The 18470-nt window shown below is 40.1% G+C and overlaps 3 protein-coding genes across 3 annotated transcripts; 2 read left to right on the forward strand and 1 right to left on the reverse strand.

Annotated features, from left to right (window-relative positions):
• Positions 1-229: 229 nt before the first annotated feature.
• On the reverse strand, positions 230-2354 carry LOC108580050 (nucleotide exchange factor SIL1). The gene is made up of 4 exons (XM_017943709.1): positions 2087-2354; positions 1404-1687; positions 1074-1333; positions 230-1004 (listed from the first exon to the last, which is right to left on the reverse strand). The coding sequence occupies exons 1-4, from the start codon at positions 2202-2204 to the stop codon at positions 302-304; spliced, it is 1365 nt and encodes a 454-aa protein (XP_017799198.1). The 5' UTR covers positions 2205-2354; the 3' UTR covers positions 230-301.
• A 677-nt stretch (positions 2355-3031) lies between these two features.
• On the forward strand, positions 3032-7145 carry LOC108579988 (nucleoplasmin-like protein). The gene is made up of 5 exons (XM_017943636.1): positions 3032-3193; positions 3448-3563; positions 4424-4637; positions 5100-5176; positions 5914-7145. The coding sequence occupies exons 1-5, from the start codon at positions 3172-3174 to the stop codon at positions 6019-6021; spliced, it is 537 nt and encodes a 178-aa protein (XP_017799125.1). The 5' UTR covers positions 3032-3171; the 3' UTR covers positions 6022-7145.
• A 548-nt stretch (positions 7146-7693) lies between these two features.
• LOC108580149 (synaptonemal complex protein 1-like) lies at positions 7694-9226 on the forward strand. Its single transcript, XM_017943815.1, is given in 5 exon segments — positions 7694-7819; positions 7897-8043; positions 8045-8503; positions 8610-8812; positions 8944-9226. Coding segments are annotated over 5 exon segments (1218 nt in total).
• Positions 9227-18470: the final 9244 nt, after the last annotated feature.

The raw sequence follows: 18470 nt of genomic DNA on the forward strand, positions 1-18470 counted from the left end.
CATTCACTGAATACATAACTCAAATATCTCACACGCTATATGTACACGATAATTTCGTAATTCATACACATACACACGCGTATCCATTTCATGATACATGACACATGCATTCATTAAAACTGGTGTACACTTGTTACCAAATATATATCTGGTAACAATCTTTGTGGAATATCGGCAATTGATACACAAAGTACCTATGCCCAAAAAAGTTCAATTTCGCATAAAACTTTATACAATGATAAACGCAAAAATAAATATATGGGGACCGTCCTTACGAACGTTTAATTTCACGTCTTCTTTCCTACAATTCATCGCGAGGATTTTCAGTTGTCTGAAGTTTATCGACTAGTAAGTTTAAGTTCTCGTAAAAGCTCATTAAATGCTTAATGACGGGGAGTAATTCATCTTTAATTTCTCTAAAACGATCTATACAAATAGGAGTAACGGTGATCATACTATCAGAAATGGTTTCGAGAAATTCATAATTATCATTTCTCAATGATTCACTCTCCTCTCCCTTGAAACTTGCTATCATTAAGTTGCTTAAATTATTGCAATATTCGTATGTTAACAATTTCTTTTCAATGTCTGCAGCTCCATATGCCTTTACTTTTAACTGTCGTTGTTTAGCATCAGTGATTTCTTCTAAATGTTGTCTCTCAACAATTAAGTCATTGATCAGTTTCATAACTTTTATTTGTATTTGTAACTGATCATCAATAAGAATCTTTCCAAATATTTCTACTCCACCATGGTCAATCCATACTTTCTGTGCTGCTGGAAACTGTCTTATTAAGGCACTCAAAGCAAACAGACACCTTGACTTCACATCCACTTTACTATTTGTTAATAATATATGTAAAAGCTTTTGAACAATTTGATTTTCCAATGCACTCAATTGTACTTTAGGATTGGACTGAACTGCTGCACCCAAAATTTTTAAAGCCTCTGCTTTTATTTCATTATTAGTTCCATTGAGGCATGGATATATGATCTTGCTCATGCTGTAATTGAAAAATCATAAAATTTTCTTTATACTTATTATTTATTTAAAAAATTGCTTTCATACATACCCTTGCATATCAGCAAAAACTTTGGCATTATCAATATGATGAAGGAGGAATTCCAAATTATGTAAAATATCTAAAATCTCTTCTATTTCTGTGGTTGTTAGGGTTCCCATGGTGATTCCATTTTTATGTGCTTGAAACTTTTGGAAATAGTTACTTAACAATTCTGAATCAGTTGTTATATTTATTACAAGTGATTTGAACTCTTTCTTTAATGTTTCATAATCTCTAAACTGTTGTTTTACTTGCTGTGCATGTTCATCCTAAAATTTAAATGATTTATAAAAGCTGTTTCTTATATGTTATGTACTGTTTAAAGTAAAAAATAATAACATTTAATTCTGGAACATTTTCTCCACCATCCTGTTTCAATTTTTTCAATCTAGCTTTTAATTCCTCAATTGGATGATTAAACAAATCAGATTTTTCTGTCGCTACAGGCTCTTTTTCTTCAACAATTGCTTTCTCAGGATGCAATGTCAAAGAATTTGTATTTGAGCTCTTTAAATTCTCATTTGAATCTTTCTCTTCTGTCTCTTCGCTATCCATCAGTTTAGCTTCTGTTACTCCAGTTTCAAAACTGTGTCGTATATGTAGGCCCTTAGGTATTGGCATGCCTAATGGAAAAATAAAGTAGAAGGTGATGTAACAAGTGCACAAGTTCCATTTTTTATTATTAATAATTAAATTATAAAATTAATAAAACTATTGACAAATTTATTTGCACCTTTAAATAAAATTCTGCGTACGTCACTGTTCTATGTAGTTTACAAGATATCATATTTTAACACATTAAGAATATTTTAAATAATCATAAATCACAAATTACGGGGAAAATTTTTTACGATGCGAGTGATGTTTTATTTATACAATGACATGAAAATTATGGTTTATCTTCTCGAAGCAACTGCAACGTCAAATTTGACTGACGTGGTCTTAGGAAGAGCACAATCAGTTGCGTAAAAAAGTAGTCCCAAAATGTACGTACACGCGAGATCAAATAAATGTTCACTTACCTTTTTTCACAGTTTGCCATTCGCGGGTTGGCACAAATGGTGTTTCGTTTTTTTCAGAGTTACCGAAAATTGCCGGTAACAGAAATAAACAAGTTAGAATAATTATATTGGCCCTCATTCTGATCAGTTCCTGTCGTTGACCGAGGGCTACGTCTTTTCTCAAGATACGACTATGACTTTTTATAAAATTATCAAAAGTCTCTCAATGAATTTATATTAACTGTACTGTAGGAATTCTTCGATTTTTCTATGAATCTCTTTCATTGGGCTTTTGTTCAATTTAAGTATTATTCACGTGTTGCGTCCGATATTTATGCAGTCAATGTGTCATGCTCTTACCATCAGAACTTACGTAGACCAATAGTCTTTCAGCACGATGTTGCCAAATTTTTCATTTAAATCGTATTACTATTTATTAAACAAATGTTTAAATGATTACTAAAAATATTTATATTTAATGGAAATCATATTTTTTAAGTCGAATGTTTTACTGCTATAAGAAAAGATAAGTACTATTTGTTATTAAAAATTTTACAATTAATGCCACGTATCTGAATAATACTTTGCTTATAAAATGTTTTATTGATGCCATTAAATAATAAATATCATATAAGATGGGAATGATGCACTACTTCTTTTTAGAATTAATTTATATACGCAGCATCTTATTGCACGTTAAAATTCTGAAATTTACAGCCTAAAAGAAGTGTTAGAGAACCTTAAATGGAACAATTTCATATCTCATTTGACCCATTTCTTTCATAACCGACCTAATACAAGGGGGTAAATAATACCCCTCGTAAAGCCTTCAGTGAAGTTCCGTGATGTTAGATGGCAACGCTGTTGACGATAGTTGAAAGTGCATCGACCAATCAAAGAGAAGAACGTATTCTAGGCGCGCAAGGCTGAGTACGCGAAACTCATTTGCTACGCGTTCGTCTAGCACGTGCGACCACTGTTCTTCGCGCAGCGACCGTTGTGCGCGCGGCGTCTTTAGCTTCTCCACTCTCGTTCGGCACGCATACTCCAACGGGGTCTTTCTATACGTCCACTAACGGGAATCCTTTAATATCAACTCGATCGTCATGGCAGAGGAATATCTTTACGGTAAATATCAGAAGTCGTGTTATCGCGAATGCTGTGGTTCCTTTATTTTGTGGCGCACGCGAATACTTACTTCGTCGTTGGCCATTCGACGCGAGCGGTACACTATGGTCGAGACGCCGGCTGGCTTTCGGCCATTGTGACGAGCCCCCATTGTTCCTAAGCAGCCAACGAACTAGCGTTTTTTATCTAACTACGATACAACGGCAAGCATTTGCATTATTTCGTGTGCGTACTCTTGTGATTTTTGTGTTCAGGAATCGCTCTCGAAGGACTCAATTCTAGCGAGGTATGGGATCCGGAGCACAAGAACGACGACGCAGACGGTACAAACCAACATTTCGGAGCCGATCAGAAGCTTATCATAAAAATGGTAAGTGGAAAATATCGATGAGAAATCATTCGAAAAGTTGCTTGGTATTTTATCATTTTACGATGCGTTATGTACATTTCGTTCCCTTTCCATAATTTTCCGTTCGAGAGCGACGGATATTCGTTGACGTGCGATTTCATCGACAACGGTCTTTCATATACGATCCACAATGTACGCGTTCGATCTATTTGGATCTATTGTACGGAAAATTTTCGAAACGGTCTAACACACCTTTGCGTATCATTCTATTAACCGTGTAAAAATATATGACTAATATTTGGCGTCGCTGGTAATCCTGATTTTTCGAGCGCTTTCATCACCTCTCGTTACGTTTGCGCGCGAATTTTTAACTGTGGGTGCGAAACTAATAGAATATCTCTTTATCATAGCCTCCATTCTTCATTTTCACGTGCTAAGCTAACCTTTCTTTTACCTTAGAATTTTCGAGAAATGAAACTGAAAATTTTTGGTACTGATATTTGTTTGACGAATGCGCTAATACTGTATTTACGTACACTCTTATATAAAAGCATTAATTCTATATGTACTAATTCTATATAAACGCTCTAACGTTTATAAACGTATGCAAATTAAAAATGTATTCTGTTTATTTTCTATAGTTATTTGTGATATTTGTAATATACAGCCATATCATATATACAAATTTTCATTTTTACATATATTGCAGAATATTTTTTTCATAAAAATGAACAAATATTATATTTAATTGTAGTTAGTATTATTCTTATTTTACATCGAAATTGTGATTTGTATATATATATGCATATACATTTAACTTTATGGGAGTTGTTAGTATTTGTAATTTCAGATTTTCATTACCTTTTGTACGGTGTTCCCAGGCACTTTTAGGTCCAGAGGCTGTACCTGGAGAACTCAATGTACTACAGGTGGAAGCAACGGGATTGAAAGGACCCATCAAAACACCAATTGCTCTGCTGGAGATGGGAAAAACAGCACAGATTATTCTGGATCTCAGTTTTCCTGACCCTCCAGTTACATTTACTTTGGTTAAAGGCAGTGGTCCCGTTCACATAGTAGGACATAATCTCCTTGGTAAGAATTTATATTATCTATTGCTATATGGTTTCTTAACATTTATGTACATTAAAATTCTGATGTGAAATGTGTATGCATGTCAAAGTGATAATATTTTAGAGCATTTAATTGTATCGGAGTTAAAAATTGTGTGGAGAAGGGCGATAATAAGAACTGGACGCCTTTTAACTGTTGAGACAGATAGTATATGATAAATTTTAATATAACTTTTAAGTATAACAAAATTTTTGGAATTCAAACATGTTCACAAAATACATAAAAATAAAAATAAAATCAGAGTTCAAAATATATATGTATATACCTTAGTGTGTTCATAATAGAAAGTATTATAGAGACCCTTCTCTTTTTTCATTCATAAATGTTCATAATGCGACAAAAATATTTTCCTTTTTGTAAGGAGAAGTCAATAACATTTAGATTATAAAAATATATAATTTTGCGTTAATTTTAATTTTCCAGGTGCACACATGGAGGAGTTTGATGATATGGATGATGAAATGGAAGAAGAAAACATCGACGACGACGATGATGATAAGGTACAAATCTTGTAATGACTCTCTAAATTAGTTGAATAAATGCTCATGTACATATTAAAAGTTACTTAAAAATATTATCTCACAAGAAAAGAAAAGATTGTATTAATACCTGACATTCTAATTAGGCTGAAATGAAAATTTTTTGAGAGTTGATCTAAGAAAAATGCAGAATATTTTCGACTGAAACAATTATATACATGTAGATAAATTTGACATTAACAATTCTTATGCTTTTATTATGTATATTAACAGAAGTGATAGTATTTCATTTTCTATATACTAGGAATACTACAAATTTCAGGCACCACAAAAGAAAAGAAAGAATTCTGCAGATGGTAAAAAAAATGGCACGAAGCGTGCCAGACTGGATGAAGCTGTAGACAAGTAGAGTCCTAATATTAAAATGCTGCTATTCGAACATCCTCCAAAAAACAAGTTTTACCGAGAATATTTTAAACTCGCGTTATATTAATATTAAGATTTGCGGGGGGCGGGAGGGCTCTGAAGATTGTTTAAGGAATAAATGAAAGTCGTGGATATAACTTTCTGCGTTTGTGTTTCATTCCATGTGTCTGTTTTATTTTTTTGCATAATAAATCATCCCATTTTGAAAGAGTTGCTGCTTTTGTTCTTTACTCATCATGTTTCCTCTTTTTTCCATTTTTACGTTCTATGTATTTAAAATTTTTTCGAAGTATATGCATAGGTATATTCTCTTTCTTATTTTAACATATTAGGAGCCAGAAGATGAGGAAGAGGAGGAAGATGAACCCAAGGCGAAAAAGGCCAAATTAACAACTGCAGCCAAATACAAAAATCAAGCTAATAAGAACAAGAAAAAATAAACACGAGCCTTAATACTATGGAAACACAACAAACTTTTAAGTTAGACTAATAAGCGTAAGTCCATCATTATCATCCGCATTTGTGCGAATCTAGTATCGTTTCACCAGATTATCAGACGACAAACGTTGCCTTCCACATTTCTACAACACAACTGGACCAATGGAATGTTATAATAAGATGTTACATTACATAGTTTTCGAAGAATAACGTCACATTTTACTGATCCACGAACATTTTTATTAAGTACTCTGACCACTTAACAAAACCACGGAGCAAGATTTTTCTTATCGACGTCAAATGTTTCTTCGAGATCTAGCCAAACATTTCACAAAATGCCTTAGAGGAATGACCCTTAAAACGTATTAGACAAACTACGGGATATTAAGGATGTGAATTAAAAATTATTTTTTTGACAAAATTTTATGAAGTTGAAAGTTCAGAGGGCATTCTTCTGAGAGCCGATCATACATGATATTTGATTTTATCTTGTTGCAAGGGAGTTGATAAAAAAAAAATGTAATTAAAATTTCCGAGAAATCCGTGAGATAATACAAGAGCACGGTTTTTAATGATGAACAGGAAAAGAAAAATATTTGGCCCAGTTGTTGTTAATAAAATTAGTGGAAAGCACGGACGGACCTACAGTGAGGTGTATTCGTATTGTTTCCTTTTTTGTCTTCTCCGATGCCGTGTTCACACATCGACACTTCCAGTGATGCGAAGATACACTATTCTAATGTAGTCATGTAAACGCGATTCAGAAAAAAAAAAACGAATTACTATGCTCTTTAAAGAAAAAAAAAAAAAAAAATAACAAATTGTGCAGATAACGTTCCAGTGTAATTTATTATTTTCGTGTGTACAAGATGGGGAAAGGGTAATAGTCACAGAAACCCTTATACTAGAATGTTATTAATGACTGTAAAGAGAAAAAAAAAAAGAGATCTGAATTAAAAGAAAAAAAAAAAAAGAAAGAAACATGTTTACGCGTCATCTCGACATTCATTCCATTTGATGAAAGATAACAGAAGAGGGGGTTACACAGGTGTACTACACAATGTGATGCTCTTACATCAGTGTTATATGCGGTAAAAGCATATGTCAAGCGTGTATAAAACGCGCCCATGCGATTGATAAGTAGTCTGTACACCTATTTTGTACATATACGATACAATAAAAAATTTCACAACTTTTAATCAGTATCGCTTGATGTAATTTTTATTTGAATGCCTTTCCCCTGATTCTGTAACGAATAAGATAATCGCAGGTTAAGCAGTTTTAATGACATCGAAACGTTCGTCAATTGTTAACATAATTGAACACGTCTGATAATTTAACAAAAATGATTTTTCGTCATGATGTGACGAGAAGAAATTGTTCGTTCGTACGATTCCCGAGAAAGTAAATAGGCCACACACCATGTTGATGATTTTCAACGTGTGAAGGGTACATTAGATTATTCTATAAGAAGATTCCTAAGACAGTTTACAAACAGAACCTAAAAAATTTATGAATCATTTCAAGAGCTAAATTTCACTTGTATATTGTGGTAAGTGATTCATCATCGCCGTAGATAACGGTACAAAATATTTTGATGCGATGTGATTTAAGGTCAAGAAAAAAAAAAAATTTTACTGCTCGTCGATAGAACGTAATATTCGCTATTATGATATGCAGAATATTAGCTCAAATATTAGTTTCAAGAACAGCTTGAACAAAGTCACGGACGCAAAAGTTTCTGATACGAGTGCACAATGTCAAATTATCAGCGAGGAATTAACAAATTTACGTCAACAAGTACGAACGTTTTAATAAATCATTCGTGATCGATAATTTAATTAATGTACTAATGTAATGTAATGTATAACTGCAAGGTGATAGATCTAAAGGAAACAGTTACGTCCTTAGAAAACATTATACACATAAAGGATTTGCAACTGCAGGACATGCAACGAGATAACGAACGGTTGTCGGTCGAATTGAAGAAGCAACAAAGATGCGTTAGGAACGTCAAACGTAAGACTTACGGAAATCTAGTATAAGTTCATCGCGATCGTTAAATGTATGGAATTAATTCCAGAGCAGTTGGATGACGAAAGGTTCTTCTATCAGAGGGAAAAAGATTACTTCAACACCGAGATACAACGGCATAAAACACGATGCGCAAGTGGCTCGTCGAGATTGCATCAACAACAAAGAGAATTGGAAGAGGCACGAGAATGTTTGGAGGAGGAGAATAAATCACTTCGAGAAGAATTGAACGACAAGGCAGAGACCACGTATAACTTGTGCATAAAGTTTCTGCGAATGAAATACGCGAAGGATTCGTTGAGGCAAAAGTTTGATCAGTTGCTGAAGGAGCATTTGCAAGTAATGGCGGATACGATGGAAAGATTAGACGAAGCTAGGGAGGAACTTAACATTATCGTGTCAAACAAATTCCAAGAACCTTTGCCGTTGAATAAAGCGAAATTTCTGCAGGTGAATTCCATAAAAAAAAATGCAGTGTCTGTTAGCTGTTGTTCATTTGTATAATATTTTGTATTTTTCATCGAAAGAAATCATTGTTTGTTGTGTGGACTCTCAGGTGATACAAAGAAACGCTCGATTAGTTCATGAAAATGCGACACTTAAGATACAGATACAACATTTGACCTCGAATATTGAGAAATTAAAAACTTACACCCAGAAACCCAAGTCGATTAATATAGATGCAAAAATTATTGCGAAATTAGCTGCACAGAGTAAAAAAAGATACAGCAAAGAGTCTGCAAAATGTCTGCCGTTTCAGTAAGATTATACGTTACCTAATAGATATTCATATTACAACTGCTTCATTTAATGTTATTTCTCTGCCTTCCCCCTCCCCCTCTTTCCTACGTCGGTATAAAATTGAAATAAACGCATTTATTCTTTATTAGATTGCACGAAAACGAGACCACCTCATTCACCAAACCGTTGAATCCTCAAAGTCCTGTTGATTATACCGGTGATGCGAAATTAATAGCAAAAATTCGGTCAAATTTAAGAAAGAACACAAACACCGAAGTACAAAAAATTCAAACCGAAGAAACATGGGAGCCGCGAACAGGACGTGCACGCAGCGCTCCGGAAATTCGATTGGCGGAAACACGACCCAGTTCATCTACAACTGCTTGGATAGAATCGTCGATTGATCTGCGAGACGCATCGACGAACACATAGGGGAAAGCATGAAATATTTCATTCGTTGTACAAATGTAAATGTTATAATTATTATCTTTTTTAGATTGATTTATATTTTTGTGAAGAAAAGTTATCGACTGTAGAGTATAGAATGTGATGTATCAACCGTAGACTAAGTGGCGTTGAAGTAAACCATTTGCAATCTGTTCCACCAGAGGGCGTATTCGGTACGTAACGCTTCAGTTTTCTTTACTTGGGACGTGTGTACAAGTCCGTGTGTAAGTGAAGTGTAATTTTGTGGGTGAAAAACATAAGTGCAGCAATCAGGATGCCGGAATTCCTGAGCCAGAACTGTAGCAGGATACATCCAGCCAAAAGTAAGATCTTTGCGACAGCGTTACAGATCGCGTTCCGTCTTATTCGTCGAATAATTTACCTCGCTCGTGATCGTCACCATTTTGGCGCCTTCATTCGTACTAGACAGTTTATATCAAGCACAACAGAGATGTGTACAAAGCAAGTCGTACACTGTAGCACGCTATTCGCGAATAGTCGTACATAAAGCCGATACGGGCAATGAAAGGCGAGGTTAATAATCATAAAATTAGTGGACCTCGTAAATTCGTAATACGATATTCGAATCGTTAAGTGCAATAATCGTAAGATATACGTGCAGCGCCACCTGAGAATTAATAATTTACGACACGAAGCATCGAGTCGTAGGTCGCTTCGACACAATACGACGTACCGTAATACGTATCGTTAAAGAACATCGATTTATAGAGACGAAAATTATTATTTCTGCTGTCGACGAATGAACAAAAAATAGAAAAAAAGAGGAGAAAACAAGTCTGTTACTGTTCGAAAAGAAATTGACATGGCATTTCGGTTACGGTATTCGCGGCACTCGTAACTATAACCACAAAAGTAAGATCGTGACGAGGAATCGACAGGGTTCCGATACTTACAAACGTCATTACGACAGAAAGCCCGTGATTACGTTAGAACGACGAGAATCGCCGGTGTGCGTGTGAGGGTGTGGGTAAAGAAGGGACGGTGGAGAGGGCTGGGTATTCTTCGTCTCGTTTCATCTTGGCCGTTCCTCGTGCGGCGTGGAGCCGGTTCGAGGCGAAGCCGGGTTTTAACGATCGGTCATTAAGTCGCGAAGAAAATTGAGACGTCCACCTCTCGGTGAGCTCATACCCAATTGAGTAGCGGCTTTAATACCCCTTATGTATTATCCGGTAGGCGAAGCACCTTGTTAAACGGATCCGCCATTTCTTCTTCTCACTTCGTGTTTTTCCACGGTGATCGTGGCTCGATCGAAAACCCGACACTACCGTAACAGTTCTTTGTTCCTTCTCCTTTTTTCTTCATTCTTTTCCCTCTTTCTCTATTTTAATCGTTCTTTCGTGCAAATTCAAAATTTCTATTTGTCTATTTCGCTTTTGGAATTTCTAAATTTCTCAACTTTCGAGGTTATGTGTAACTGTTATTACGAATTTCATTCTTTTCTCGCCGTTTCTCGATACAAAAGCAACGAACGAAGTGGCACAATTCGACACGATTAAGTTATTCAGAAACACCTGTAGCAATTCCACGCAGAAACGCGTAACTTTTAATCGCGATAGATTTAACGAGAAATGCAGCTTTCGGTAACGCGCGTTTAATCGGTCACGTGACACGTATTTTCCCGGCGTGTCGGATCTTTGAGTAATGGCCTCTTGGGGAACGCGAACCGTCGATTCTGATTACCGATCCCCGATCCCGTTTCTGATCCTGATTGCGAGCATTAGCGCGCGCGCCTCTTATCGGCCATCGGACGTCATGCACGGTGTGAACCCGGCATAAATGTACCGCGAAAGACAGTCTGTTAGATTCACGAAGGATTTCGATACACGTCGATCGATAAGCCTCTATGCTTCCATATAGTTTCAAGGCTTTCCGGTTCGGTTAACTTTTTACGCAAAAAATTTTCTTTCGAATTGCCTGCTATTCTAACCTCTCACACGCACGTGTCAGAGAATTCTTTTCTCTCTCTCTTTTTAACAATGGAATACCGTACGTTGCGTCATAGAATAAATCGTTCGTTTAAGATAGGAGAACTCTATTCTTAGAAATTGGGGTTTTTGGTTCGCTGTTCGATACGAACGACTCTCTTTATTTCGTTATTCGAATTACCCAGTCCAAGTGTTCGGTGATTCGATCACAACTGTCGGAGAAATAGGTGGTAGGGGAATCGCGTGTAGAATAGCGTTAGACGGTGGTGTAACGAATTCAGGAGCGTAAAAGCGTCTCGGTCGCGAGGCGCATTAGCGAGGGGCATCCGTTATCGGCGATCGGGCGCCGCGGAACAGGGTGAAACCGGTATAAATATGCCGTCAAAGGACAAGTAAGATGACAGCTGCCGTACATACGTAATATTTCATCGCTAACAAGCGGACAACGCGCGACTACGGCCCGGTTATGCCATCCATTGTCGAAGATTACATCGTTATTTCATTGTTTTACCGGCCGATTCAAATTCGCTTTTTGCTCGCTGCCTCGTGTCGCATACATGAATCAATATGTTCCGTAATAATCGAGTTATCTCGGGATGCAACGTTTTCTATCCTATCCGAGGGGAGTAAGAAAACAGCGTTCTCTGTGTCTTTCGTGGTCGTCCCGATTTTCGATTTTCAATTTATTTTTTGCAATACTTTGCAATACGTAAATTAAATTCTACAATCGTGTAGAATTTCTTTTTTTTTAAGTTTCTTCTCTACCGATAGTATAAGTCGTTTTAGAGATGCTTATTTTTTAGCACACCATTTTAAGCAAACTTTTAAAATACCCCTGCCACTTCTTCTTCTTCTCTAAATTACCTTTTTATCATTTTCTCTGACAATTTTTACCAGTTTCTTCAGTCTATTCAGCACGTTTTGCATTCGTTATGTTCTTTTTCCCGAGTCTCGACGTAGAACGAACGGCGTATTCGTCAAAATTAAAAACTGCAGTTATCCTCAAGAAGTACGAGCACACAAAGTACTCGCAACTAGGGCTCTGAGATATCTCACGAGTACTCGAATATGTACATAAAACCACCGCTGGTGGTTCCCCGGGCAAACAAATGCGGATCGGTCGCGATAGCGATGCAACGATGCCGACGTGTCAAAGTGCACCTCTACCCTACACAATATTCTTTTGAAACCTCTGCCGAAACAGTCGAGGAATAATAGAGATCATCTCGTGAGATACCCGGGTACCTTCTGATTACCCGAGTATTTCACGAGTAACCCGGGTATCTCTCAAGTAACAGCTCTACTCGCAACGCAGCTTCGAAGAAAAAGAAAGACCGTCACTCGTATACAAGTGACACGGTACATCGCGAAGCATTCTCACTCGTACAACACGAGGCGACACGGTAGAGGGAAGGTATTAAGACGTTCTCGATATTGTATCTCAATTATTCCATAATTTCAATAATATCCCTCCAAGACACGCCTGGCTTCATCTAACCGATACATTTTTCCCCCCGGGAGGAAGTCTATCTGGACGTTCGAACGAACCGATCGCGATCGGTATCAAACTCTCTCTCTATCGAGAGTCGACACGGTGGCGTGCAATTTTCTGCGAACCTAAAGGCCGCGAGTCGAAATTAATTAGGGGCTTCGCAGGAAGCGAGGCTCGGGCTGCCGAAGGATATCGAGCGTCGAAGGGTGGCGGGGAGCAGGCCAATCGTGCGCCTTCATTGCCCTCGACGCGTTTCAGGCCGTGAGCGTTAATTGGCCGGACCAATTAATTCCAACAAGTTCGCTCGATGCGATTAGTGCGCGTACGTGCCGGTGTTTGTGTACCTCTTCTACAGATGTACCGTTTGAAATAGTGTGCGTACAAGCACACGTTGCCTCCTTTCCTCTCCTCGTTCGTTCTTCGCTGTGTTCGCGGTAACAAGCGAACACCGATCTGCCCCCGGAAAACGAAGAACCTGTTCCACACGCGGTGGAGGTTTCTCGCATTCTCGGCTGCTCCCGCGACACCAGATACCGTCGTTGGTCCCCCCCCGTGCCTTCGGGGAACAGGAATCGGACGCAATAACGAAAACACAAATTACGGGAGCACCGAGCACCGATCGTCTCGCCGCGATAATCTTTCTCTGGGTCGGCTGGTGGTCGCGCTGGATTATTAAAAGTGTCCCGCTTTCGTTCTCGCCGTTGATGGATCATTAGTGTTCAGTCTTTCACGTTGGATTCGCAGAAATTTCCTTGGAAAGTGTAGGTAAAGTGGTGTTACTGTTGAATAAAAGTAAAATTCATTTATTGAAAATTTGATGGCGAGAGGAAGTAGAAGAGATTTCGGGAGTGACGCCTTGAATAACGAATGAATTTAAGTTACTTGGGATTTCCTGCTACAAATGCAGATTTATTAAAATTTAGTCAAATTTGTTCAAGTCGAAGAAAACGTTGAGCATACACTACCAAGCAACGAAGATTAGCGGCACAGGGAGTTATAGAAATTCGCTATACCGATTTCAGTATCTCTCTCGTACTCTCCTTGAACCCATTACCCGAGTTCACTTCTCAAACAGAAATCGAATCTCTCCAGTCCCCAATTAAACGTGTGTAAAAATTCCAACCAATTACTTCCTTCTGGTTCTTGCAAATACTAATAAAAAAATGCATAATCCCCTAATAAAGAAACCAACATCCTCGAATTATTAGCTGACCAACGACGAGTTAACTCGTCTTGTCCACTTATCAGGTTAAACGAACAATAATTGAATAGGTTCAACGCACCAATTATCTCTCGCTGCTTCCATATCTTATCGTATTCGTTCGGTAACGAGTGTACACGAGGCGAAGCGGCCAGAGGAGCTGAGGTGCTCGATCGTTTGTAATCCAAGAACGAGAGACAGATCCGTCCTCGCGTCCCGGATGAAAGGGGACCAGAATTTTCACGAAAATACGAATCGACCGGAGAGGAGCAGAGGCCGCGTTCGAGAATTTATCACGTCGGCTCCCGGCTCGTCGCCTGGCTATCGCCGGTGATCTCGATGCTCGCTGATAAAATATCTTCGTGGTGCTCGTTTGGACGGGACTCTCGCCTCGTTCTGTCCGGGACTTGATTGGTGCATTAAATACGCGAACGTATGCGTAGCTCTGCTCCCGAGCGAGAGAGAGGATAAACTCGAGAGGGTATAGCGTGCCGGTTCGTGTTTGTGCGAGGAGAGTGAAGTAATTGCCGAACGAAGGTGTGGAATTCGAGTGATTGTTGATGAAATGTAATCGTCGCGGAGGTGTTTTAAATTGTTCCGATATTTCCACGGGCTCGAGAATGTTTCAATTAAGAGGTACAGTTAATTTTTCGGCGCGCGAACAGGAAGTGGAATTTCGGTATTCGTTTATCGAGGTCGCGTGACCGATTTCAATCCGTGCAAATTTTCATTCTTGTTTAGTTGAAATTTTTCACACCGTCACAGGTAGGGAACGTGACATTTTTTAGAAAATTACAGCATTATACGTCAGCTAAAATTTACTCAATTCTGACGTTTCTTCTTACAGCAAATCTGTGAATTAAAATCTGTTCCAAGCAACGAAATAAAAACTGAAAATATTCCCTGACTAGGGCTGTTCTCGTTAGGGCTGCGATATTTTGCAGTCCTCTCCTTTCTCCCAGAACGTAACTATTTCATCTCTATCGGTTAATTCTCTTACCTTTTCTCCACCAACGAAGACATTCCTAAAACGCTCGAAAAGAAAGGGGGCACGATTTTTATTTGACGTTGAAAGAAAAAAAGCAAGCCACGTATGACCGGTCTAGAAAAGGTTCTCTCGGAAACGTCGGTGTACCGTGAATTTGAGCGGAGCAACGAGAGCCGCCGTTCAAAATTAGACTCGGGGCGCGTGTATACCTTACGTCCGGAAAGTCCACCTATGAGTTCTAAAAGGTCCAGCGGAGGCAACGGTGGAGAGAAGGTAAGCCGGAGGTTGATTTATCGGCCAATTAGTCCACCGTACCGGGTGCGCTTCTCTGCTGCGTCTCACCTTCCAGATGATATCCCGGCAAAGACCGGCGCACGGGTTAAAACGTCGCCAGCCACCGTGAGGAACGGAGACGGAACGCTACGTTGGTAACGGGAGGGAGGTGTGCAGTGCCGTAACTAGGAGATCCTTCAAAATGGAATCCTTTTCACCGAAGGGAACTTGCCCCTCGTCCTCCCTTCTTTCCAACCGTGAAGAAATTCAATTACGCCTCTCTACCGTTTATTCTCTGAATTTTCTCCTTACGATCCTCGGATCTTCCGTATTTTACTGTGTCCTCGCGTGTTTTGGGGAACGTGGTGGAGTGTGCTTCAGGTTTAGATTGGCGGATCTTCTGGGAATTTTGATTTCGATCGAAAATAGGTTCGAGTAATTGATTTAGGAGTTAATACAGGTCCATCCTGTGTAGTAGAGAGTTTGATAAGTATTCCAGAATTTTTTCAGATTTTTTGGAAGCTTAGAATTGTTACTCTCACAGCCTGGATTGTCCGAATTACTAATCCTTCGCAAAGCCTCCAAAAGTCCCCGATAACGGTCCTAATCAGCAGCAATTCTTCGTCACTCACCTCAGTCACGTTTGGATGCCGCGCGATCATTCACAGCGGTGTCATAATACCTTATCAATTTCTTAAAAAGAAAGGCACGCGTAGGTTACAGATCTGGCAGCCGCAAAAGCGAAACAACGATGCAACCGCGAACGACGCGGAGCAAAACAGATGGTACACCGTTTCACCAGGCGTCGTGGGAACGACGATATTTGTTTGACACGAGATACAAGATCTTTCGTTCTCCTTTTTTTTCCACTCTCTCTCTCTCTCTCTCTCTCACTCACCACGTTCGTTTCTCACTGGCCTGGAGCTGCTTACAACGACTCCATTAGGCCTCGGATCTATCCCAATCTGCGGTCTGCGGTTAATGGTACAAGCATCCGTTCGAGTCGCGCCGCGAGCCACCGCTGTCCCCGTCCTATCTGTTCGCGGCGTTTGTCACCGCGGGGCCGTTTAAACGTTCAGCATCGTCGTCTCCGGGGGCGAAAATAGACGGCCGGCTGGCTGCCCTCGCCGCTCCTCCCGAGACCGTTCCCAGAAAAATGCCTGACGCTCGAAGAAACAAGATTAAAAGGCGAGCACCGCGTTCCTGCACACCGGCTTGCAAACGCGGCGAGGATCCGCGCGAGTCCTGTGTCGAGGTTGCAGAGCTTCACCTTCGTCCTTGAAAACATGTCCTTTCGTTCGACTATTGTACGAGGAGGATCTTGTTTCTTCTTTTCTAGACAGGTATAGTCTTGCTATAGCCTGAAATTATTTCCCCCGCTGCTTAGTTTGTTTTCACGTTTGAAATCGGAGGAATTTTGACGAGAAATAGTAATCATTAATCAAGGAAGTAGCTTTAGTGGTATTTCAAGGTTACAGAGAAAAGTGGTGGGGGAAGCAACCTTGACTGCCTACCGATTCGATCCAGGCTATAGCTCCAGACGTCTCCTCTCTATCCTAGCACTAATAAGCGCTCCAATAAGAATATCCATCCATTTCCAACACAGACACACTACGATAAATTAACAGTCCAATCTATTTCTCGGATTCAACGGCAACGGAAAGTTGCAACGCGCGTTTCCTCCCGGTCGACAGTATGAAAATGCAAATTGTGAGAAATGAAAGGAGGGAAGCCTCGAACCTTGGCCCCGGCGGGGCTATCGCGACGTTATTATGCTCGATCTCGTCCGTTTATGTTGTGAAAATGAAAAATCGCCGGGCGACCAGAGAGAGAGAGAGAGAGAGAGAGAGAGAGAGAGAGAGAGAGAGAGAGAGAGAGAGAGACAGACAGAAAGTCGTTTATTCGTCGTGGATATATTCGTCAGCGTGGAAAGACAATTACGTCGAACGGTTTTGCGACCGCGGATCATCCCTCCAACGCTTTCCTGATAACAGTATTTCATCTTAAGGACGCGCCGTATCGCGAAACGTCTTGCATATCCCTCTTTATGTACGAAAAGTGCTTTAAAGCGGCTCGTGAATCAACCGGGGCGAAAATACGAGTAGCCATCTCTCGAAAGCGTGCAAGGAGAGCGCGAGGGAAGCTCGCTCCTCTCCTTAACGCGATATTGTGTTAACTCGTGGCTTGATAAATTGCCTCGTTTCTTCCCCCCTTCTTTTCTCTCTTCCTCTCTATCCTTCTCTCTTTCTTTCATCACGCTGAATGACGCCCTCGCGTGTCTGCATATTTTTTTCACGGTTTGCGTATTCCTAATTGCACCGAGCCTCGTCGCGTACTTAGCAGCTTCCGGATCATGCAGGTCGCGGTAATCTTCGCGACAAGCGATGCTTCGTGGAAAACGAGTGTATTCTTTCGGACTTATTGCCGGTGCAATTAAAGCTTCGAGAAAATTTTCTTCTCGTTAACGCGTCAAGGTTTACCTTTTCGAAAATGGTTCGCGGAGATTAGGGGGAACAAGTTCGTGGCGTAGCTCGTTACCCGCTCGCGGATTTTTTCTTCCGACGAAATTCTCGCGTGTCCCCGCTTCGATTCGCGGCGCGATGACACGCGCGTTAGCTAATGCCTCGCGGCAACACGACACGGGTTCTTTCGCGTGCTCGTGATTTCCATTCTCTTTTTCGTGTCCCCGTAACGGTGTGGCCCCCGTGAGCGCTCGAGAGAGGCCCGTTCTCTCCGCCGCGCCGTGCTACGTGATGACTCGCCTCCGCCACCATTAGATCTGCCGACTCGAATTTCAGTTGCACCGCTGAGAAACGAACGGCCCCGGCTCGCCTTGTACCGTTGCCCGCTCGAATTCTGCCCGATTTCTGCTCCGCTTCGATTCCTACCCGCTCGAACGTTCACGTTCCGCCTCGACCAACAGTACAGTTCAATCAGAAATTCATTCATTCATAGAAATTAGTGGAGAAAAAGGAAGTTTTTATTACGCAGAATTATCCCTTGTCAAAATGAATTGTCCAAAACTGATACACAGGTATATAAGGATCGTTTGGAAAATGTTGAACGGCGCGGATACGCAACCGGGTACACTTGCACGACAGGCAACGTTGATCTCATGACCGCGGATAACCGTTGGCAAGAGGTTTACGATTTTACTTTATCGCCGGGACGATGCATTGTCAAAATGCGTTATGGCCGCGGTGTATAGAGCGTAGTTTAATATCCTGTCTGCATTTAATCGTACCGGTATTAGAGCACCGCCACCGGGTGGTCCCATTAACTGTCCGCCACACTGAAAGCGGCTTTACTTTACCTTCCTCGAATATATC

This window comes from Habropoda laboriosa, unplaced genomic scaffold (assembly GCF_001263275.1).
Source record: "Habropoda laboriosa isolate 0110345459 unplaced genomic scaffold, ASM126327v1 scaffold2, whole genome shotgun sequence".
Taxonomy (NCBI): Eukaryota; Metazoa; Arthropoda; class Insecta; order Hymenoptera; family Apidae; genus Habropoda; species Habropoda laboriosa.